The sequence below is a fragment of the Panulirus ornatus genome, chromosome 18 (assembly GCF_036320965.1).
Source record: "Panulirus ornatus isolate Po-2019 chromosome 18, ASM3632096v1, whole genome shotgun sequence".
Lineage (NCBI taxonomy): Eukaryota > Metazoa > Arthropoda > Malacostraca > Decapoda > Palinuridae > Panulirus > Panulirus ornatus.
In genome coordinates this window covers 2,978,548-3,004,528 of record NC_092241.1, presented here as the reverse complement: position 1 = coordinate 3,004,528, position 25,981 = coordinate 2,978,548, and the positions used below count along the sequence as shown (strand labels likewise).

The window sequence follows — 25,981 nt, the reverse complement described above, 5'->3', positions numbered from 1 at the left end:
CCCTTACGTTACTTACTCGATCAAACCACCTCACACCACACATTCTCCTCAAACATCTCATTTCCAGCACATATATCCTCCTGCGCACAACTCTATCCATAGCCCACGCCTCGCAACCATACAACATTGTTGGAACTACTATTCCTTCAAACATACCCATTTTTGCTTTCCGGGATAATGTTCTCGACTTCCACACATTTTTCAAGGCTCCCAAAATTTTCGCCCCCTCCCCCACCCTATGATCCACTTCCGCTTCCATGGTTCCATCCGCTGACAGATCCACTCCCAGATATCTAAAACACTTCACTTCCTCCAGTTTTTCTCCATTCAAACTCACCTCCCAATTGACTTGACCCTCAACCCTACTGTACCTAATAACCTTGCTCTTATATATATATATATATATATATATATATATATATATATATATATATATATATATATATATATATATATATATATATATATATATATATATATATGTTCTATTTATTTATTTATATCTATTTTGCTTTGTCGCTGTCTCCCGCGTTTGCGAGGTAGCGCAAGGAAACAGACGAAAGAAATGGCCCAACCCACCCCCATACACATGTATATACATACACGTCCACACACGCAAATATACATACCTATACATCTCAATGTACACATATATATATACACACAGACACATACATATATACCCATGCACACAATTCACACTGTCTGCCTTTATTCATTTCCATCGCCACCTCGCCAAACATGGAATACCTTCCCCCTACCCCCTCATGTGTGCGAGGTAGCGCTAGGAAGAGACAACAAACGCCTCATTCGTTCACACTCAGTCTCTAGCTGTCATCCAATAATGTCCGAAACCACAGCTCCCTTTCCACATCCAGGCCCCACACAACTTTCCATGGTTTACCCCAGACGCTTCACATGCCCTGATTCTATCCACTGACAGCAAGTCAACCCCGGTATACCACATCGATCCATTTCACTCTATTCCTTGCCCGCCTTTCACCCTCCTGCATGTTCAGGCCCCGATCACTCATAACCTTTTTCACTCCATCTTTCCACCTCCAATTTGGTCTCCCACTTCTCCTCGTTCCCTCCACCTTCGACACATATATCCTCTTGGTCAATCTTTCCTTACTCATTCTTTCCATGTGCCCAAACCATTTCAAAACACCCTCTTCTGCTCTCTCAACCACGCTCTTTTTATTTCCACACATCTCTCTTACCCTTACATTACTTACTCGATCAAACCACCTCACACCACACATTGTCCTCAAACATCTCATTTCCAGCACATCCATCCTCCTGCGCACAACTCTGTCCATATTCCACGCCTCGCAACCATACAACATTGTTGGAACCACTATTCCTTCAAAAATACCTATTTTTGCTTTCCGAGATAATGTTCTCGCCTTCCAAATATTCTTCAACGCTCCCAGGATTTTCGCCCCCTCCCCCACCCTATGATTCACTTCCGCTTCCATGGTTCCATCCGCTGCCAGATCCACTCCCAGATATCTAAAACACTTTACTTCCTCCAGTTTTTCTCCATTCAAACTTACCTCCCAATTGACTTGAACCTCAACCCTACTGTACCTAATAACCTTGCTCTTATTCACATTTACTCTTAACTTTCTTCTTTCACACACTTTACCAAACTAAGTCACCAGCTTCTGCAGTTTCTCACAAGAATCAGCCACCAGCGCTGTATCATCAGCGAACAACAACTGACTCACTTCCCAAGCTCTCTCATCCACAACAGACTTCATACTTGCCCCTCTTTCCAAAACTCGTACATTCACCTCCCTAACAACCCCATCCATAAACAAATCAAACAACCATGAAGACATCACACACCCCTGCCGCAAACCGACATTCACTGAGAACCAATCACTTTCCTCTCTTCCTTCACGCACACATGCCTTACATCATCGATAAAAACTTTTCACCGCTTCTAACAACTTGCCTCCCACACCATATATTCTTAATACCTTCCACAGAGCATCTCTATCAACTCTATCATATTCCTTCTCCAGATCCATAAATGCTACATACAAATCCATTTGCTTTTCTAAGTATGTCTCACATACATTCTTCAAAGCAAACAACTGATCCACACATCCTCTACCACTTCTGAAACCACTCTGCTCTTCCACAATCTGATGCTCTGTACATGCCTTCACCCTCTCAATCAATACCATCCCATATAATTTCTCAGGAATACTCAACAAACTTATACCTCTGTAATTTGAGCACTCACTCTTATCCCTTTTGCCTTTGTACAATGGCACTATGCACGCATTCCGCCAATCCTCAGGCACCTCACCATGAGTCATACATACATTAGATAACCTTACCAACCAGTCAACAATACAGTCACCCCCTTTTTTAATAGATTCCACTGCAATACCATCCAAACCTGCTGCCTTGCCGGCTTTCATCTTCCGCAAAGCTTTTACTACCTCTTCTCTGTTTACCAAATCATTTTCCCTAACCCTCTCTCTTTGCACACCACCTCGACCAAAACACCCTATATCTGCCACTCTATCATCAAACACATTCAACAAACCTTCAAAATACTCACTCCATCTCCTTCTCACATCACCACTACTTGTTATCACTTCCCCATTAGCGCCCTTCACTGAAGGTCCCATTTGTTGCCTTGTCTTACGCACTTTATTTACCTCTTTCCAGAACATGTTTTTATTCTCCCTAAAATTTAATGATACTCTCTCACCCCAACTCTTTTTCACCTCTTTTTCACCTCTTTCACCTTTCTTTTGACCTCCTGTCTCTTTCTTTAATACATCTCCCACTCAATTGCATCTTTTCCCTGCAAAGTTCGTCTAAATGCCTCTCTCTTCTCTTTCACTTATCTTACTTCTTCATCCCACCACTCACTACCCTTTCTAATCAACCCACCTCCCACGCTTCTCATGCCACAAGCATCTTTTGCTTAATATATATATATATATATATATATATATATATATATATATATATATATATATATATATTTAATTCATTTATTATTATTTTGCTTTGTCGCTGTCTCCCGCGTTAGCGAGGTAGCGCAAGGAAACAGACGAAAGAATGGCACAACCCACCCACATACACTTGTATATACATACACGTCCACACTCGCAAATATACATACCTCTTCATCTCAATGTATACATATATATACACACACAGACATATACATATATACAAATGTACATAATTCATACTGTCTGCCTTTATTTATTCCAATTGCCACCTCGCCACACATGTAATAACATCCCCCTCCCCCTCATGTGTCCGAGGTAACGCTAGGAAAAGACAACAAAGGCCCCATTCTTTCACACTCAGTCTCTAGCTGTCAAGTAATAATGCACCGAAACCACAGCTCCCTTTCCACATCCAGGCCCCATAGAATTTTCCATCGTTTACCCCAGACGCTTCACATGCCCTGGTTCAATCCATTGACAGCACGTCGACCCCGGTATACCACATTGTTCCAATTCACTCTATTCCTTGCACGCCTTTCACCCTCCTGCATGTTCAGGCCCCGATCACTCAAAATCTTTTTCACTCCATCTTTCCACCTCCAATTTGGTCTCCCACTTCTCCTCGTTCCCTCCAACTCTGACACATATATCCTCTTGGTCAATATTTCCATGCAGGAGGGTGAAAGGCATGCAAGGAATAGAGTAAATTGGAACGATGTGGTATTCCGGGGTCGACGTGCTGTCAGTGGATTAAACCAGGGCATGTGAAGCGTCTGGGGTAAACCATGGAAAGGTCTGTGGAGCCTGGATGGGAAAGAGTGCTGTGGTTTCGGTGCATTACGCATGACAGCTAGAGACTGAGTGTGAACGAATGTGGCCTTTTTTGTTTGTTCCTGGCACTACCTCGCTAGAGGGTTGGGAGAGTGGGATGCTTTTTCATGCGTAGCGGGGTTGTGACGGGAATGGATGAAGGCAGCAACTATGAATATGTACATGTATACATATGTATATGTCTGTGTATGTATATGTATGTATACGTTGAAATGTATATGTATGCCTATGTGCGTGTGTGGACGTTTGAGTATATCCATATGTATGTGGGTGGGTTGGGCCTACCCACATAGAAAAGATAGCCTTGATTAGAGCATTCAGTTTCTCATGGAGTCTTAGCTGATGTGGGGAAAAAAATTAGAGAAAAAAACGATATATATGAGGCAGAAAGACGAGTTCAGACATGACTAACTTTCTGAGTAATAGGGATCGATGATGGGTTCATAAGGCTTCTGCAGAGCGATTAGATAAATGAATGATAACAAAGCCTTGGCTCAATGAGATTGGCCGATAAGAAATCACTCGAGACGAACTCCTCTCCTGGCAAGACGTGTGTTGTAGTGCACAGAGGGACGCGGGCAGGTCCCCGACCCTCATTTGGTGTTTAGAAGGTGCTCATCACGGGCTTAAGAGATGCTCATTACAGTGACGGGTCAACAGAACCTTTGTCCCGTGTCATGGTGAAGGAGTGGTGCCGGTGTCACGATGAGGGTGGCACTGATGCTAGTGACAGTGCCGGTCATAGTGAACGCAGCTGTAGCGAAGTATGGCCAGTATGATCCAGGTCAGTAGTTAGATGCAGGGGCTGTCACATATCTGTACACTAACACGGCCTCAAGTGTGGTCACTGTGCCACTAGATACCAGAATATATATATATATATATATATATATATATATATATATATATATATATATATATATATATATATATATATATATATATATATATATATATATATATATATATATATATATATATATATTATCCCTGGGGATAGGGGATTAAGAATACTTCCCACGTATTCCCTGCGTGTCGTAGAAGGCGACTAAAAGGGGAGGGAGCGGGGGGCTGGAAATCCTCCCCTCTCGTTTTTTTTTTTAATTTTCCAAAAGAAGGAACAGAGGGGGCCAGGTGAGGATATTCCAAAAAAGGCCCAGTCCTCTGTTCTTAACGCTACCTCGCTAACGCGGGAAATGGCGAATAGTTTGAAAAAGAAAAAAAAAAAAAATATATATATATATATATATATATATATATATATATATATATATATATATATATATATATATATATATATATATATATATATATATATATATATATATATATATATATATATATATATTCCTATGAGTCCACGGGGAGAATGAAACACAAAAAGTTCCCAAGTGCACTTTCGTGTAATAATCACATCATCAGGGGAGACACAAGAGAGAAATATAACAGTCAGTTGATATACATCGAAGAGACGAAGCTAGGACGCCATTTGGTAAACATGTGATTGTCCAAAACATAAAATTTATCACAATTTCCACAAGGCACTTTATAGATGCATCCAAGAGAATTTTCTGGTAAATTCCTGATTACGATAATCTTTATAGTATTATTGTTGCTAAAGGCAACATTTACATTAAAGGATTTAAGCAACATGGGAAGTAAAGTGAAATTGTTATTAAAAGGAAGAACTAAGAGATTCTTGGTGTCAATGGGAGGTTTGGGCTCAACTCTGAAAAATTATTTCTTTGCTAACTTAAGGGATTTATCAATGAAAGATCTAGGGTACTTTAACTTAGATCCAATAGAATATATCTTCTCAAACTCATCATCAATAAACTCTGGACTGCAAATACGTAATGCCCTAAGGAACATAGATTGAAATGATGATGATTTAACTCTGTCATGTTGAGATGAGTGATAATGGATATATGAGCATACATTGATGGGTTTTCTGTATGTGTTAAACTTAAACTTGTTTGCTTGCCTGTGGATCATGCAATCTAAAGATGGTAACATACCATTATTTTCATTTTCTACAGTAAATTTGATGGAAGGTACTAAATTGTTAAGTAAGGGGAGAAATATTTATAAATTTTCATCTACAAACCTAAACCAAATTGCATTAGAAGGTAAGATATCCTTTAGTAATTTTGTTTCAAAAATAAAGATTACTTAGTGCAGGTGAAAGAGGGTTACGCATTGCCATACCAAATTTTTGAGCATAATAATCTCCAATGAGTTTAGCTACACACTCCAGAGTTTATTGATGATGAGTTTGAGAAGATATATTCTATTGGATCTAAGTTAAAGTACCCTAGATCTTTCATTGATAAATCCCTTAAGTTAGCAAAGAAATCATTTTTCAGAGTTGAGCCCAAACCTCCCATTGACACCAAGAATCTCTTAGTCCTTCCTTTTAATAACAGTTTCACTTTACTTCCCATGTTGCTTAAATCCTTTAATGTAAATGTTGCCTTTTGCACCAATAATACTATAAAGAATATCCTATTCAGGAATTCCCCAGAAAATTCTCTTGGATGCATTTATAAAGTGTCTTGTGGAAATTGTGATAAATTTAATGTTGGTCAGACTGGTAAGGATCATTCTGTTAGACTTAAGCAACATAAATATAGTATAAGAACGGGACAAGAATCAAATGCCTTGTTTAATCACGTTAAAAACTATGATCATTGTACTGACTGGAGTAATGCCATCTCAGTTATTAACTCTAACTCTATTACCAAGAGAAATATCATTGAATGGTCTATTACTAAATAGAGAAAGAATTATAATCTTAATATTAGTGATGGTCTATACAAATCAGATAACTTTATTGTTGATAACATTTGTAAAATGATAAGTTTATGAACGCTCGTTGCATGTTTTGGGCAATCACATGTTTACCAGATGGCGTCCTAGCTTCGTCTCTTCGATGTATATCAACTGACTTATATATCTCTTTTGTGTGTCCCCTGATGATGTGATTATTACACGAGAGTGCACTTGGGAACTTATCGTGTTTCATTTTCCCCGTGGACTCATAGGAGTATATATATATATATATATATATATATATATATATATATATATATATATATATTCTTAATATTCTTAATACCTTCCACAGAGCATCTCTATCAACTCTATCATATGCCTTCTCCAGATCCATAAATGCTACATACAAATCCATTTGCTTTTCTAAGTATTTCTCACATACATTCTTCAAAGCAAACACCTGATCCACACATCCTCTACCACTTCTGAAACCACACTGCTCTTCCCCAATCTGATGCTCTGTACATGCCTTCACCCTCTCAATCAATACCCTCCCATATAATTTGCCAGGAATACTCAACAAACTTATACCTCTGTAATTTGAGCACTCACTCTTATCCCCTTTGCCTTTGTACAATGGCACTATGCACGCACGCTCTGTGGAAGGTATTAAGAATATATGGTGTGGGAGGCAAGTTGTTAGAAGCAGTGAAAATTTTTTTCGAGGATGTAAGGCATGTGTAGTTGTAGGAAGAGAGGAAAGTCATTGGTTCTCAGTGAATGTAGGTTTGCGGCAGGGGTGTGTGATGTCTCCATGGTTGTTTAATTTGTTTATGGATGGGGTTGTTAGGGAGGTGAATGCAAGAGTTTTGGAAAGAGGGGCAAGTATGAAGTCTGTTGGGGATGAGAGAGCTTGGGAAGTGAGTCAGTTGTTGTTCGCTGATGATACAGCGCTGGTGGCTGATTCATGTGAGAAACTGCAGAAGGTGGTGACTGAGTTTGGTAAAGTGTGTGAAAGAAGAAAGTTAAGAGTAAATGTGAATAAGAGCAAGGTTATTAGGTACAGTAGGGTTGAGGGTCAAGTCAATTGGGAGGTGAGTTTGAATGGAGAAAAACTGGAGGAAGTGAAGTGTTTTAGATATCTGGGAGTGGATCTGGCAGCGGATGGAACCATGGAAGCGGAAGTGGATCATAGGGTGGGGGAGGGGGCGAAAATTCTGGGAGCCTTGAAGAATGTGTGGAAGTCGAGAACATTATCTCGGAAAGCAAAAATGGGTATGTTTGAAGGAATAGTGGTTCCAACAATGTTGTATGGTTGCGAGGCGTGGACTATGGATAGAGTTGTGCGGAGGAGGATGGATGTGCTGGAAATGAGATGTTTGAGGACAATGTGTGGTGTGAGGTGGTTTGATCGAGTAAGTAACGTAAGGGTAAGAGAGATGTGTGGAAATAAAAAGAGCGTGGTTGAGAGAGCAGAAGAGGGTGTTTTGAAATGGTTTGGTCACATGGAGAGAATGAGTGAGGAAAGATTGACCAAGAGGATATATGTGTCGGAGGTGGAGGGAACGAGGAGAAGAGGGAGACCAAATTGGAGGTGGAAAGATGGAGTGAAAAAGATTTTGTGTGATCGGGGCCTGAACATGCAGGAGGGTGAAAGGAGGGCAAAGAATAGAGTGAATTGGAGCGATGTGGTATACCGGGGTTGACGTGCTGTCAGTGGATTGAATCAAGGCATGTGTATGGGGGTGGGTTTGGCCATTTCTTTCGTCTGTTTCCTTGCGCTACCTCGCAAACGCGGGAGACAGCGACAAAAAAAAAATATATATATATATATATATATGTATATATATATATATATACATATATATATATATATATATATATATATATATATATATATATATATATATATATATATATATATATATATATATATATATATATATATATATATATGAGATCATGAGAGGCAAGTGTTTTGGGAGCAGCTGAATGAGTGTGTTAGTGGTTTTGATGCACAAGGCCGGGTTATAGTGATGGGTGATTTGAATGCAAAGGTGAGTAATGTGGCAGTTGAGGGAATGATTGTTATACATGGGGTGTTCAGTGTTGTAAATGGAAATGGCGAAGAGCTTGTAGATTTATGTGCTGAAAAAGGACTGGTGATTGGGAATACCTGGTTTAAAAAGCGAGATATATATAAGTATAGGTATGTAAGTAGGAGAGATGGCCAGAGAGCGTTATTGGATTACATGTTAATTGACAGGCGCGCGAAAGAGAGACTTTTGGATGTTAATGTGCTGAGAGGTGCAACTGGAGGGATGTCTTATCATTATCTTGTGGAGGCTAAGGTGAAGATTTGTATGGGTTTTCAGAAAAGAAGAGTGAATGTTGGGGTGAAGAGGGTGGTGAGAGTAAGTGAGCTTGGGAAGGAGACTTGTGTGAGGAAGTACCAGGAGAGACTGAGTACAGAATGGAAAAAGGTGAGAACAATGGAAGTAAAGGGAGTGGGGGAGGAATGGGATGTATTCAGGGAATCAGTGATGGATTGCGCAAAAGATGCTTGTGGCATGAGAAGAGTGGGAGGTGGGTTGATTAGAAAGGGTAGTGAGTGGTGGGATGAAGAAGTAAGATTATTAGTAAAAGAGAAGAGAGAGTCATTTGGACGATTTTTGCAGGGAAAAAATGCAATTGAGTGGGAGATGTATAAAAGAAAGAGACAGGAGGTCAAGAGAAAGGTGCAAGAGGTGAAAAAGAGGGCAAATGAGAGTTGGGGTGAGAGAGTATCATTAAATTTTAGGGAGAATAAAAAGAAGTTCTGGAAGGAGGTTAATAAAGTGCGTAAGACAAGGGAGCAAATGGGAACTTCAGTGAAGGGCGCAAATGGGGAGGTGATAACAAGTAGCGGTGATGTGAGAAGGAGATGGAGTGAGTATTTTGAAGGTTTGTTGAATGTGTTTGATGATAGAGTGGCAGATATAGAGTGTTTTGGTCGAGGTGGTGTGCAAAGTGAGAGGGTTAGGACAAATGATTTGGTAAACAGAGAAGAGATAGAAAAACCTTTGCGGAAGATGAAAGCCGGCAAGGCAGCAGGTTTGGATGGTATTGCAGTGGAACCTATTAAAAAAGGGGTAACTCTATTGTTGACTGGTTGGTAAGGTTATTTAATGTATGTATGACTCATGGTGAGGTGCCTGAGGATTGGCGGAATGCGTGCATAGTGCCATTGTACAAAGGCAAAGGGGACAAAGGTGAGTGCTCAAATTACAGATGTATAAGTTTGTTGAGTATTCCTGGTAAATTATATGGGAGGGTATTGATTGAGAGGGTGAAGGCATGTACAGAGCATCAGATTGGGGAAGAGCAGTGTGGTTTCAGAAGTGTTAGAGGATGTGTGGATCAGGTGTTTGCTTTGAAGAATGTATGTGAGAAATACTTAGAAAAGCAAATGGATTTGTATTTAGCATTTATGGATCTGGAGAAGGCATATGATAGAGTTGATAGAGATGCTCTGTGGAAGGTATTAAGGATATATGGTGTGGGAGGCAAGTTGTTAGAAGCAGTGAAAAGTTTTTATCGAGGATGTAAGGCATGTGTACGTGTAGGAAGAGAGGAAAGTGATTGGTTCTCAGTGAATGTAGGTTTGCGGCAGGGGTGTGTGATGTCTCCATGGTTGTTTAATTTGTTTATGGATGGGGTTGTTACGGAGGTGAATGCAAGAGTTTTGGAAAGAGGGGCAAGTATGCAGTTGTTGTGGATGAGAGAGCTTGGGAAGTGAGTCAGTTGTTGTTCGCTGATGATACAGCGCTGGTGGCTGATTCATGTTAGAAACTGCAGAAGCTGGTGACTGAGTTTGGTGAAGTGTGTGAAAGAAGAAAGTTAAGAGTAAATGTGAATAAGAGCAAGGTTATTAGGTACAGTAGGTTGAGAAGTCAATTGAGAGGTAAGTTTGAATGGAGAAAAACTGGAGGAAGTAAAGAATTTTAGATATCTGGGAGTGGATCTGGCAGCGGATGGAACCATGGAAGTGGTAGTGAATCATAGGGTGTGGTGAGGGGGCGAAAATCCTGGGAGCCTTGAAGAATGTGTGGAAGTCGAGAACATTATCTCGGAAAGCAAAACTGGGTATGTTTGAAGGAATAGCGGTTCCAACAATGTTGTATGGTTGCGAGGCGTGGGCTATGGATAGAGTTGTGCGCAGGAGGATGGATGTGCTGGAAATGAGATGTTTGAGGACAGTGTGTGGTGTGAGTTGGTTTGATCGAGCAAGTAATGTAAGGGTAAGAGAGATGTGTGGAAATAAAAAGAGCGTGGTTGAGAGAGTAGGAGAGTGTGTTTTGAAATGGTTTGGGCACATGGAGAGAATGAGTGAGGAAAGATTGACCAAGAGGATATATATGTCGGAGGTGGAGGGAACGAGGAGAAGTGGGAGACCAAATTGGAGGTGGAAAGATGGAGTGAAAAAGATTTTGAGTGATCGGGGCCTGAACATGCAAGAGAGTGAAAGGCGTGTAAGGAATAGAGTGAATTGGAACGATGTGGTATACCGGGGTCGACGTGCTGTCAATGGGTTGAACCAGGGCATGTGAAGCGTCTGGGGTAAACCATAGAAGTTTTTTGGGGCCTGGATGTGGAAAGGGGGCTGTGGTTTTGGGCATTATTGCATGACAGCTAGAGACTAAGTGTGAACGAATGGGCCTTTGTTGTCTTTTCCTAGCGCTACCTCGCACACGTGAGGGGGGAGGGGGACGGCATTCCATGTGTGGCGAGGTGGCGATGGAAATGAATAAAGGCAGACAGTGTGAATTGTGTGCATGGTTATATATGTATGTGTCTGTGTGTGTATATATATATGTGTACATTGAGATGTATAGGTATGTATATTTGCGTGTGTGGACGTGTATGTATATACATGTGTATGGGGGTGGGTTGGGCCATTTATTTCGTCTGTTTCCTTGCGCTACCTCGCTAACGCGGGAGACAGCGACAAAGCAAAATAAATAAATAAATAAATAAATAAATAAATAAATAAATAAATATATATATATATATATATATATATATATATATATATATATATATATATATATATATATATATATATATATATGTATATTTTTTTTTTCTGCTTTGTCGCTGTCTCCAACGTTTGCGAGGTAGCGCAAGGAAACAGATGAAAGAAATGGCCCAACCCACCCCCATACACATGTATATACATACGTCTACACACGCAAATATACATACCTACACAGCTTTCCATGGTTTACCCCAGACGCTTCACATGCCCTGATTCAATCCACTGACAGCACGTCAACCCCGGTATACCACATCGATCCAATTCACTCTATTCCTTGCCCTCATTTCACCCTCCTGCATGTTCAGGCCTCGATCACACAAAATCTCTTTCACTCCATCTTTCCAACTCCAATTTGGTCTCCCACTTCTCCTCGTTCCCTACACCTCCGACACATATATCCTCTGGGTCAATCTTTCCTCACTCATTCTCTCCATGTGCCCAAACCATTTCAAAACACCCTCTTCTGCTCTCTCAACCACGCCCTTTTTATTTCCACACATCTCTCCTACCCTTACGTTACTTACTCGATCAAACCACCTCACATAACACATTGTCCTCAAACATCTCATTTCCAGCACATCCATCCTCCTGCGCACAACTCTATCCATAGCCCACGCCTCGCAACCATACAACATTGTTGGAACCACTATTCCTTCAATATATATATATATATATATATATATATATATATATATATATATATATTGTTCGCTGATGATACAGCGCTGGTGGCTGATTCATGTAAGAAACTGCAGAAGCTGGTGACTGAGTTTGATAAAGTGTGTGAGAGAAGAAAGTTGAGAGTAAATGTGAATAAGAACAAGGTCATTAGATACATTAGGGTTGAGGGTCAAGTCAGTTGGGAGGTAAGTTTGAATGGAGAAAGCTGGAGGACGTGGAGTGTTTTAGATATCTGGGGGTGGATTTGGCAGTGGATGGAACCATGGAAGCTTAAGTGAAGCATAGGGTGGCGGAGGGGGCGAAAATTCTGGAAGCGTTGAAGTGTGTGTGGAAGTCGAGAACATTATCTTGGAAAGCAAAAATGGGTATGTTTGAAGGAATAGTGGTTGCAACAATGTTGTATTGTTGCGAGGCGTGGGCTATCGATAGAGTTGTGCGCAGGAGGGTGGATGTGCTGAAAATGAGATGTTTGAGGACAATGTGTGGTGTGAGGTGGTTTGATCGAGTAAGTAACGTAAGGGTAAGAGAGATGTGTGGTAATAAAAAGAGTGTGGTTGAGAGACCAGAGGAGGGTGTTTTGAAATGGTTCGGTCACATAGAGAGAATGAGTGAGGAAAGATTCTGCTTTGTCGCTGTCTCCAACGTTTGCGATGTAGCGCAAGGAAACAGATGAAAGAAATGGCCCAACCCACCCCCATACACATGTATATACATACGTCTACACACGCAAATATACATACCTACACAGCTTTACATGGTTTACCCCAGACGCTTCACATGCCCTGATTCAATCCACTGACAGCACGTCAACCCCGGTATACCACATCGATCCAATTCACTCTATTCCTTGCCCTCATTTCACCCTCCTGCATGTTCAGGCCTCGATCACACAAAATCTCTTTCACTCCATCTTTCCACCTCCAATTTGGTCTCCCACTTCTCCTCGTTCCCTCCACCTCCGACACTTATATCCTCTGGGTCAATCTTTCCTCACTCATTCTCTCCATGTGCCCAAACCATTTCAAAACACCCTCTTCTGCTCTCTCAACCACGCTCTTTTTATTTCCACACATATCTCTTACCCTTACGTTACTTACTCGATCAAACCACCTCACACCACACATTGTCCTCAAACATCTCATTTCCAGCACATCCATCCTCCTGCGCACAACTCTATCCATAGCCCACGCCTCGCAACCATACAACATTGTTGGAACCACTATTCCTTCAATATATATATATATATATATATATATATATATATATTGTTCGCTGATGATACAGCGCTCGTGGCTGATTCATGTAAGAAACTGCAGAAGCTGGTGACTGAGTTTGATAAAGTGTGTGAGAGAAGAAAGTTGAGAGTAAATGTGAATAAGAACAAGGTCATTAGATACATTAGGGTTGAGGGTCAAGTCAATTGGGAGGTAAGTTTGAATGGAGAAAGCTGGAGGACGTGGAGTGTTTTAGATATCTGGGGGTGGGTTTGGCAGTGGATGGAACCATGGAAGCTTAAGTGAAGCATAGGGTGGCGGAGGGGGCGAAAATTCTGGGAGCGTTGAAGTGTGTGTGGAAGTCGAGAACATTATCTTGGAAAGCAAAAATGGGTATGTTTGAAGGAATAGTGGTTGCAACAATGTTGTATTGTTGCGAGGCGTGGGCTATCGATAGAGTTGTGCGCAGGAGGGTGGATGTGCTGAAAATGAGATGTTTGAGGACAATGTGTGGTGTGAGGTGGTTTGATCGAGTAAGTAACGTAAGGGTAAGAGAGATGTGTGGTAATAAAAAGAGTGTGGTTGAGAGACCAGAGGAGGGTGTTTTGAAATGGTTCGGTCACATAGAGAGAATGAGTGAGGAAAGATTGACAAAGATGATATATGTGTCAGAGGTGGAGGGAACGAGGAGAAGTGGGAGACCAAAATGGAGGTGGAAAGATGGAGTGAAAAAGATTTTGAGTGATAGGAGTCTGAACATGCAGGAGGGTGAAAGGCGTGCAAGGAATAAAGTGAATTGGAACGATATGGTATACCGCGGCCGACGTGCTGTCAGTGGATTGAACCAGGGCAGCTGAAGCGTTTGGGGTAAACCATGGAAAGTTCTGTGGGGCCTGGATGTGGAAAGGGAGCTGTGGTTTTGGTGCATTATGACATGACAGCTAGAGACTGAATGTGAACGAATGTGGCCTTTGTTGTCTTTTCCTAGCACTACCTCGCACACATGAGGGGGGAGGGGGTTGTCATTACATGTGTGGCGAGGTGGCGATGGAAATCAATAAAGGCAGACAGTATGAATTATGTACACATGTATATATGTATTTGTCAGTGTGTGTATATACATGTATACGTTGAGATGTATGGGTATGTATATTTGCGTGTGTGGACGTGTATGTATATGCATGTGTATACACTTAAGACCTTCCACAAAGCATCTCTATCAACCATATCATTTGTTTTTTTTAGATTCCTAAATACCATATACAAATCCATATGCTTTTCTAAGTATTTCCACACACATTCATCAAAGCAGACACCTGATCCACACATCCTCTACCACTTCTGAAACCACACTGCTCTCTATATGATTTTGATTTCAGACCGATATAATATTGGACGTATGCTGAAAGTGGTCCATCGACACAGCGGGTGTCTAAGTAATTCACATACCCAACCTTTTCTGGACTATTTTCGGATCTGATCTTCGTTTTCGTAACGGCTACGAGATTGATTCCGAAAGTATGGATAACCATCGAATTACTGATCTATTAAGTATCTAGTTCTAAAGGATAGGAGCCTCAGTTAGGGAAACTCACTTCATAGAAGATAATTTATGCATGTCATCCATCTTTCATGTGTAACAAAAAATGGAATTCATGATAGATGAACTGTTCCGGGTGTCACCACGCCAGATGCGGTGATAACTGTATGAAAGTGTACATGTTCTGCCATTCAGAACCTTATGGATATAATATCACTCTACAGGTTGTGTGGTGGAGGAGGAAAAGGAGGTGTCTTGGCACTGGTCGGGAGCGGAGGTGGTCGTTTGGGCGCCTCCACACACTCAGGAGGACATCCTGACAGTCAGTATTACCTATCAGAACTACCAACCACCTCAAGCCTCAGACAGGATCGCCATAAAGCTCTTATCGGCTTTTATGGAGTCCCGTCACCCAAATGGCACCAAGACTACCAAGACCGTCGACTTTACCACGGAGCTGGCCAGCGGTTGGGTCCAGCTGAAACTGACGTTGGACGCTACAGTAACGGTGGCTTCCAGTGGCCCTAACAGGCGGACGCTGCTCACCCTTCCCGTCCCTCTCCACGTGAAAAGTCTTCACCTGCGAGGCAGCAACCTCACCCTCAACTGTCAACAAGGTTAGACCTCCAGCTGGTTGGAACATTTGCCCATTGATTTCCCATGTATCATCCTAGTATTGCCCATTGATTTTCAATGTATCATCCTAGTATGAATTAGAAAAATAAATAGGCTACTTCTGCTTGTTCCCGCTGAGGTATACCATTGTGCCCTCGAGTCTGTGGATGAGAATCTGCATGACGTCATTGCAGCAAACCCGCATTAGTTGCGTTTTTTCAACTATTCATAAAATGACATTAAGATTCTTTTTCTTTTGAGCACATTCGCCTACACACTTTCAGTTCCTGGTTGAACGAAGTAACCGAGGATCCCACTTGAAGTTTCTTCTACGGCCTTGGTCTACAACACAACACAGTACAAGAAACAGCTTGAGAATATCTCAAAAAAATAATCTCTAACTTTTATAGCTAATCTAAGACTCGAACCCATGGCAGTGCAACCACAGGTTGGTGGCTTAAGAATTCGTTAATATTGAAAATGAATATATTTGTTTACATTTTTCCCTTGATATCATCCACCTGACATTAGTAATTGACAGAGTTTAGCTGCTCTTCATTCGTAGTACTCCCCATAACCTGTTTTCTCTGAGAGGCAAATTATCACTAACTCTCATAAGGCCTTGTTTTTAAGTGATTCCTCTGTTATATGCCCTTGTGTCTTATCAAAATAGCTGATTACAGACACTCCTTATTTTCACATTCGATATATCTGATTTTCTTCTTTCTGTTCATTAAGTACAAACAAGACACAACGTATACAGAAATATAGAATTTATCATAACGCTTAAACCATTGCAAGATATTAAGAATACAAATTGTAACACAATTAACACGATATCGATTGTCCTAACATACAATAGATCTAGAATCTTTTCTTTATTGAACACCTTTACCTTCGCCAGGAAATGTCTGATCATCCGTTTATTCGTCACCTTTAAATATATTTCCTATACGAATAGTTACTCCATCCTTTATCTCGTCACCTTAGATATCATATTCAGCGAGCTGATATCCTTGACCCTGTCTTCCCGGCGATCAAGAACGTGTCAGCTCTCTCAGTGAGAGAAGTTAATCAGAGGATCTGACAGTCATGGAAGCAGCCTCGCTGAACATGTTGTTTGCACATGGCTGGTCGTGTTGTCACTGGCAGCAGTTGGCAAGACATTCTTACAATAGTCGCACATAAAACTGTATCACTGAGCGGCTATATGATCCCAGTCATCAGCTGGTGATTGTAGTAACTGTATTACTCTCTTGACTGGCACAAAGGTTGGTGGGACAGTCAGTAAGAGCTCACATGACAGCATCTATAATGAATGTCAATTCGGCATAAGATATGCAGTACCCGAGGGCACTCATATTAACTATCATTACTGTGTACCAATCATGATAAAGGAACGTTACCAAAATCTGAATGCTTGTGGGATGTGACTGTGGTGTTACCATAGAAAATGCTCAGGTAGTGTGTGTCTGTGTCATTTTCTTCGTACATTTTGCAATTCATCATCAACCGACAGCTCTATGCACAAAAAGACTCACAAACTTTCTATTTCTAGACTTGTTCTTGCAGGAGAGAGGTAATTGCTGTCTAACTTTAGTGAGAGGACCTTACAGCGGCGCAATATGCTCGCACAGCTGTTTCTGTACTAAATGAACAAATTCTTATAAGTTCTCTTTCTAGTTTATCTGTCTCGAGCGGGGCTTCACCCATATATGTCTCAACTGTGCAGAGGTTAGATCCACATCGCTGTGACCGTTCTTCCTGTAATGTCAGCTTAAGTTATCGTAAGGTGTAGTATTTTGTAAGGGTTGCCTGTAGTATGTTGTAAGTCATTAGGAAAATATATATGCGTTTTGACTCTAGGGTCTAAACTCCTTTAAAACTTGGTATATAACCTTCCAGTGGACATCATCCACTGTAGCTGAATCCCTTTTTTATTGTACGAGGAGAGAGAGTTTCTAGTTATCACTGTGAAACACAATTTTTGTTCCTGCGTAGTAAGTGTTATTTCTTAATTCCGTATGAGTAAAAAGTAGATACCATTTTCTTCAAACTTTGCTCTTGTGATCAGGACAATGATATTTTCAAATTCACCTATTTCTGATTGGACAACGGGCGATTTTGCACATTCTCCCCAACTATAAAGTCAGAAAAACAACAACATATTAAAGTCAAATGTTAAACAAAAGCGATCATAAAAGATTTAGAAGTGAGTACTTTTTCAAGATTTACGATTGCACTGGAAATCACTTTTACGAATCAGACCTCAAATATAATCTTTCATCATGTTCTCGTCATATGTTCCTTGGTAGCGGCGTCCTAAGTCCAGCATATCCTGGTGGGAGCGCTCGTCTAGCTCCTCCGAATACGCTCCCATGTTCTCCATGAATCTATCTTGACGAGCGTCAAGGATATGGACTTTGAGGGACATCCTACAGCCCATTTTACCGGAGTTCTTCACCTTAGTCTCAACCAGCTCCAGATACTTATCGGCCTTGTGATTGCCCAGGAAGCCCCGAGCCACTGGAACAAAGCTGTACCAAGCTGCTTTCTCCTTCCTAGTGAGCTTCTTGGGGAATTCCTTGCACTCTAGGGTCTTCTTTAGCTGTGGTCCGACGAAGACGCCGGCTTTTACCTTTGCTTCAGACAGCTTAGGGAAGAAGTCTTGAAGGTACTTGAAGGCTGCAGACTCCTTATCTTTGCTATGACAAGTTGTTCCATAAGGCCAAATTTTATGTGCAGTGATGACATCAACACCTTCCGAGGGTCAACCAGTGGCTCCCACTTGACGTAGTTCATCTCCACAAAGAATTCGGTCTGCTGTGGCCAATCCCGCCTGTGGTAGTGCGCTGCGGTGTCCCTGCAAGGAAACTTGGTAAAACCGCCTTGGAGACTCATGAGGAATGCTACCACTTTGAAGTCTCCGATGACCTCCCGTTGTACTTATCGTACTTCAAGGCGTCTGGCAAAGTCTTGACACTGTTGTATTCTTCTTTGAGACGGGTACTTGTTCCCGTTATGGAGCACGACGGCTTTGAGGCTCCAGGATGATCTGCCAACAAAGAGGCGCCACTCTTCGGGTTACAGGCGATTCCGATTGCCTCAAACAGACTGGTTACATTGTGGCCCGAAGCAGAGCCCATCTTGACGGGTGAAGAAGCTGGAAAAACCTGTGACGCTTCCTCGGATCTGCGATTTGCACATTTTCATCCACTAAGTTCCACTGTTTAATCCTAGACGTGAAAAGTTCGGCATTGGACTTTGTGAGTCCAAGATCTCTGATCAAGTCGTTGATTTTTCACCTGCAACTCTGAAATTGTAATCTTCCCCTCTGACTACTATTTATATTACTAGAAACTTCTAGAAAGGTCTGTATCAGCTGCTCAGCACTGAATCTATCTGGAATGTTCTGAAAAATAGGAAATTTCAATTTATCACTGTCCTGATCACAAAAGCAAAGTCTCAAGGGAACAATAGCCATTTTTTTATACTTTTTAGATATAATCAATTAGATAATAACACGTATTATCCAGGGACGAAAAGAAATGCAAATATTTGTTACACAGTGTTATGATACTGAGCCTCAGCAATTCAAGGACACCATTAGCAGCCTCTTGCACACCAGGTAACAATTTGGGTAACATCTCGCTCCTTTGCAGCCTTGCAGGATTCTCGTGTACATAGTCTGTCTGCTTAATTATCCACCAACTGAAGATTCAAATGTTGCATGTTGCTCAGGATGGCACGTTTCCTCCGAAGTAATGCAGCTATTTTGACAGTCAAACACTGTTTCATATGCAAGATTCTGGTAGGTCGCCGAGTTGAACTACAGATGCTTTCTGTCTACACCATCACCACCACCTACTTCACCAACAAGCCTTATACCTTTTTCTACGGCCCTTTTTCACGTGTCTTTTGCTGCAGTAACTTCCTCGACATTTTCTGTGACAGCGAAAAGGCGTGGAACGATCAACTACTTGTGTTCTGAAAATGAATTCTTTGATTTCATCATGTCTTTCTCTACGCGCCCAGATGAAAGTCGATTTTCGTCGAATTAGATGTGACACTCACGTTTTGTGGGATGATTTTACACTCAAAATATGGATGCTGTCTTGTCAAAGGCAACTTTGTTGCTCTTTTGAGGCGGCTCAACTCGAAGCCAAAGGCCAAGCTTAGAATGTTTACTTGTCACAGCCCAGCAAAAGTACACCGTACAACAGCACAAAAGAAATAGGCAGTGTTGGGTGACGCGTTAGCCAACTTTAGTTAACACTACAGCACATGTTAGGTGACCAGCTAGGTACTACTCGACCCTATGTAAAGAATACTGTACACGAATTAAGAATGTTGAACATAACTGAGCTTCATATTCTATCATGCAGACAACATGGTAATTTTAGAGTGCAAGAGAGTAATATGAAACACAATTAGCAGCGAATGCTAAAAACAGGTAAAGGCAGAAACAGTGACCCTAAAATACTACATCAAAACATAACTATCAAATGGATATAAAGGATTATTTGCTTATAAGACAAAACAGGAGATAGATGATATGGTCACACTTAGGGCCAATGACTCTGTAACAATCTCTGTAACACAAAATAAAAGAAATGAAAACGCATCGTTTTATCACTAATGAAAGATGTTTTAGGTGAAACGCCATCTTTAGAATTTGTTGCTGAGGTTTCCAGTCTTAAATTCTTGGATATATGTTATTTGATTTGTTCACGTTTACCCAAGGTATCTGAAAAAAGAAAAATCGAATTGGGCACCTCAGATACTCCATTCAAATAAATGTCACAACAATAAATGTGAATATGCTCAAAAAAAGCAACTTTACAGAAATGTCTTTTCATAAGAGTAACTCCATATAAACGTAAATTCAGCTGGCATGGGTTTCCTTCAATGCCATCACTCAGATTCTTTATCCAGAGACCTGAGGAGGGCGCTGTTCTAGCCATAAGGAAAAATGCTGTAATGTGGGGACTAGACAACTCCACACACATAGTAGCCCCTGACGCTTTTCTGTTAGACTAGCAAGGTGCAGTAGAAGTCAGTACCATACTATTTTCTATCTTTTTTTTCTATTTGTCAACATAACGTTAATCATCACATCACCAGTTTTACAGGTGTCATTAATCAATCTGTCCAGTGGTTCTATCAATTCGTAGGTAATATGGTAACAAGAAAAAGGTTGGCGGGTAAATACACATCTTTAATTCATTGCGTATTAGTAAGGTTCTTTAGGGTAAGCCACGAACCATCATTGGCTCTTCTAAGTTAGTACCAGTTAAGAACGTCCCGTGATGGACCGCATCTTTACTGGAACACTAGGAAGAAAATCTCCAAGAGGCGTGGATTTATCTTCATTACCAGATAACTTGGAACTCCAAATTGTTGCTATAAAGCTGTGTACCTTTATCTTGGTCTTCCATTGTTACTTCAACGTCTCTGAACACTCTCGCCTGGACCAAATCCTGGTATGATGTACTGTATCAAGCTTTACCATCTGTAAACTTTACATGTCCCACTAGGAGAGCTAACACTATCTCTGGTCAGGCACTCCTGCTTGGTTGGTGTCAGGAGGGCGACGGGCCGTGGTGCCCCTAGCGGCTGGGGTGGAAAAGTACCCCTTGACCCTCTTGTCCAGGAGTGTAGTGCAGCCAAGCTTGACTCTGGCCAACCAGGTCTGGAGGCTGGGCTGGACCGGGACCGAGCTGACTGTGGCAGAAGAGAACCTCCCTCTACCACCCCATCACCACCACCAGCTCTCCATCCTCTGCTCCAGCGACGGCTTCAGGAGCGTCAGGTGCTGTCTCGTGGTAAGAACTCTCCCTCTTTTAAAGCCATACTTGTGGCTGTAGAGGACAGGAACTGAAACAAAGACATAATTATATCACATTTTCATTAACATTAACAGTGCGAGGTGACAGAATGTCAATGTGAGGAGAAGATGGAAAGTAAGTTGAAGTTTGTGAAGTGGAATCGTCGGAGTAAGAGTGAATAGGGATGGGGGTTAATGATATCAGTCATGGAGAGCGGAAAGAGGGTTAGGCAATAGGACAGACCCGTAAGGGGCAGCGTTCTTAATGGGTTAAGAGGGAGATTTTGCTCTATCAAAACTACCCCACTAGAGACCGAGACATTGTGTCAATCAATCACTGTCAAATGCTCTGCGGATGCCCAAGGCCACGATAATGGCTAAGCAAAATCCCCAAGATAGGAAGGCCGGAGGTGGGTCATGAAGGACCTTGCACCGGTGAAGGTGATATTTGTGGTCTGAAGGAAGAAGCGATTCCAAGTGTTAAGAAAGTGAGTTTAGAAGACTTTTGAAGACTTCGAGGACGATAGAGGTGAAAATGACTGGGCAATAGGCTGCAAGGGTTAGGACTTTTTTTTTCTTTTAGAACTTCGCCTTTTTCCGTGCACCAAGGCAGCCTTCTAGTATGAAATGCTCACTTGGCTCCCCCCTCAGCTAACACTCTCACAAAAGGAAAGTACAAGAAGAGAGCATTTCCAGCCTCCCTCTTCCACTCCACTTCATCACTTTACATAACACCCAGAGGACACGGAGATAAGTAGGTAGTGCCATCTCGCCTGTGTTCCTAGGAAAACATGGAATCTTGCAAGTGACTTTATAGAAAAAATGCAGAGAAGTACCTTTGTAATACAGGTTACTGTATTAGTGAAATAAGCTTAATAATGATATTGTCAATGTAGACAGTATACATAAGTTGAAAAGTTATGCGATAAAGTTCAAGGGATGTAGACCCTACTGGTGTAGAGTTCCGTACCCGCACGATACAAATACAAAGGGATGCAAACAGCAACATATCACTTGGTTCTTTCGAGGCTGTTTGTAAGGTAGTAGATATCAGCAACTCAAAATGTAGTGTGGTAAGAGTAGAAGACCTACAGACTTTTTAAAGTGAAAAACCTCGAAAATGTTTATGCTACTAATGAGGTGCAAATAATGTTAGTTGTGGATTTGAACAGAAATATTGATTAAGTATATTCTTAAACGTATCTATTTAAACGTATCTATAAGTATTGCTTTCAACTACTTTAATTGGTAAGACATTCCTTACAGTAAAACGTTTGCCCACGAGTTTGTATCCATTACTACGAGTGAAATCAGACGAATCATGTCTTAAGTAGCGTGTTAGATCAAGATCACTAAAGTCTTTGATAATCTTGAAAACCTACGTTAGATCACCTATTAACTCGTTCTATTTTACGATAACAGATTTAAATCATTTAGTCAGCTTTCATAGAATTCTTTTCTTCGTCCGGGATTCATCTTGGTAGGTCGTCTCTGTACTCTCTCCATTGTCTATGTCTTTTTTCAAGTCATTTGACCAAAACTAAGCAACATATTCAAGATGGGGGACTCACCAATGAATTCCGTAGAATGAGGATCATTTTCGATACATAATTCGAACGCCTTGCCTATGATCCAAGAAACTTTTTCACCAAATTTCACTGCTTCTGCGCATGCTTACTACGCTTGAGGTCGCCGGAGATCATAACGCTTGTCTTTTTCCTCATTTACCTTTCGTAGCTCAACAGAGTTCATACTGTAGCTTCCTTTCTCGCGTTCGCTACCGATATGAAAAACTTTGCCATGTACCACCTGAGTCCATCTGTTTGTCTATGTCGGTTTGAGGTTGCAAACGTTCAAGTGCAGTTGCAGGTTTATTTCCCAGTATATTATAATCTGCGAATCTAGATATCTTACAATGCAACCAATTATTAGTATTATTAGTATATACGACAAAGAGAACCTGTTCAAAGACTGATCGCTGTGGCACGCAACGTAGTACGTCTAACCATTCTGAGGTTTGGCTATCAGTCAGTACTCATTGTTAACGTCAGTTTACCAGATTTGTAACCAATGGAGTAAAATTCCATCTATATCATGTGACTTAACTTTTCCTATTTACATTTGATGTGGAACATTATCGAATTCCTTTCATAAATCTAGATAGGTATTGTCTCATCTATCTATCTATCTATCTATCTATACACACAAACACACACACACACATACATATATATATATATATATATATATATATATATATATATATATATATATATATATATATATATATATATATATATATATATGTATATATTCATTTTATTATACTTTGTCTCTGTCTCCCGCGTTATCGAGGTAGCGCAAGGAAAGAGACGAAAGAATGGCCCAACCCACCCATATACACATGCATATACATACACGTCCACACACGCACATATACATACCTATACATCCCAACGTATACATATATAAACACACACAGACATATACGTATATACACATGTACATAATTCATACTGTCTGCCCTTATTTATTCCCGTCGCCACCCCGCCACACATGAAATGAAAACCCCCTCTCCCGCAAGTGAGCGAGGTAGCACTAGGAAAAGACAACAAAGGCCACATTCGTTCACACTCAGTCTCTAGCTGTCATGTATAATGCACCGAAACTACAGCTCCCTTTCCACATCCAGGCCCCACAAAACATTCAATGGTTTACCCCAGACGCTTCACATGCCCTGGTTCAATCCATTGAAACCACGTTGACCCTTGTATACCACAACGTTCCAATTCTCTCTATTCCTTGCATGCCTTTCACCCTCCTGTATGTTCAGGCCCCGATTACTCAAAATCTTTTTCACTCCATCTTTCCACCTCCAATTTGGTTCTCCCACTTTTCCTCGTTCCCTCCACCTCTGACACATATATCCTCTTTGTCAATCTTTCCTCACTCATTCTCTCCATGTGACCAAACCATTTCAATACACCCTCTTCTGCTCTCTCAACCATACTCTTTTTATTACCACACATCTCTCTTACCCTTTCATTACTTACTCGATCAAAACACCTCACACCTTGGAAAGTTTTGTAGGGCCTGGATGTGGAAAGGGAGCTGTGGTTTCGGTGAATTACACATGACAGCTAGAGACTGAGAGTGAACGAATGTGGCCTTTGTTATCTTTTCCTAGCGCTACCTCGCATTAGGGTGGGGGGAGGGGGATGCTATTTCATTTTCGGCGGGTTGGTGACTAGAATTAATGAAGACAGCAAGTATGAATATGTAAGTGTGTATATATGTATATGTCTGTGTATGTATATGTCTGTGTATACGTGCTTGTGTGGGCGTTTATGAATATACATGTGTATGTGGGTGGGATGGGCCATTATTTCGTCTGTTTCCTTGTGCTACCTCGATTACAAGGGAGACAGCGACTAAGTATCATATATATATATATATATATATATATATATATATATATATATATATATATATATATATATATATATATATATATATATATATATATATATATATATATATATATATATATATATTTTTTTTTTTTTTTTTTTTTTTTTCATACTATTCGCCATTTCCCGCATTAGCGAGGTAGCGTTGAGAACAGAGGACTGGGCCTTTGAGGGAATATCCTTACCTGGCCCCCTTCTCTGTTCCCTCTTTTGGAAAATTAAAAAAAAATGCGAGAGGGGAGGATTTCCAGCCACCCGCTCATATATATATATATATATATATATATATATATATATATATATATATATATATATATATATATATATATATATATATATATATATATATATATATATATATATATATATATATATATATATATATATATATATATATATATATATATATATATATATATATATATATATATATATTTTTTTTTTTTTTTTCATACTATTCGCCATTTCCCGCGTTTGCGAGGTAGCGTTAAGAACAGAGGACTGGGCCTTAGAGGGAAAATCCTCACCTGGCCCCCTTCTCTGTTCCTTCTTTTGGAAAATCAAAAAAAAACGGGAGGGGAGGATTTCCAGCCACCCGCTCCCTCCCCTTTTAGTCGCCTTCTACGACACGCAGGGAATACATGGGAAGTATTCTTTCTCCCCTATCCCCAGGGATAATATATATATATATATATATTGGAAAGGATCACAGTTTTGCGCGTGATCAAGATATTCCTATGAGTCCACGAGGAAAATGAAACACGAAAAGTTCCCAAGTGCACTTTCGTGTAATAATCACATCATCAGGGGAGACACAAGAGAGGAATATAACAGTCAGTTGATATACATCGAAGAGACGAAGCTAGGACGCCATTTGGTAAACATGTGATTGTCCAAAACATACAACGAGCGTTCATAAACTTATCATTTTACAAATCTTATCAACAATAAAGTTATCTAATTT

At 40.7% G+C, this 25,981-nt stretch overlaps 1 protein-coding gene across 1 annotated transcript in view; it reads left to right on the top strand.

The window, feature by feature from the left end:
• Positions 1 to 4,344: 4,344 nt before the first annotated feature.
• LOC139754957 (uncharacterized) overlaps positions 4,345 to 25,981 on the top strand; it is a 58,741-nt gene continuing 37,104 nt past the window's right edge. The window contains exons 1-3 of the mRNA XM_071672781.1: positions 4,345 to 4,602; positions 15,330 to 15,722; positions 21,283 to 21,545. Of these exons, the coding sequence (XP_071528882.1) occupies positions 4,524 to 4,602; positions 15,330 to 15,722; positions 21,283 to 21,545 (735 nt within the window). The 5' untranslated portion in view covers positions 4,345 to 4,523. The remainder of the gene's footprint in view (positions 4,603 to 15,329; positions 15,723 to 21,282; positions 21,546 to 25,981) is intronic.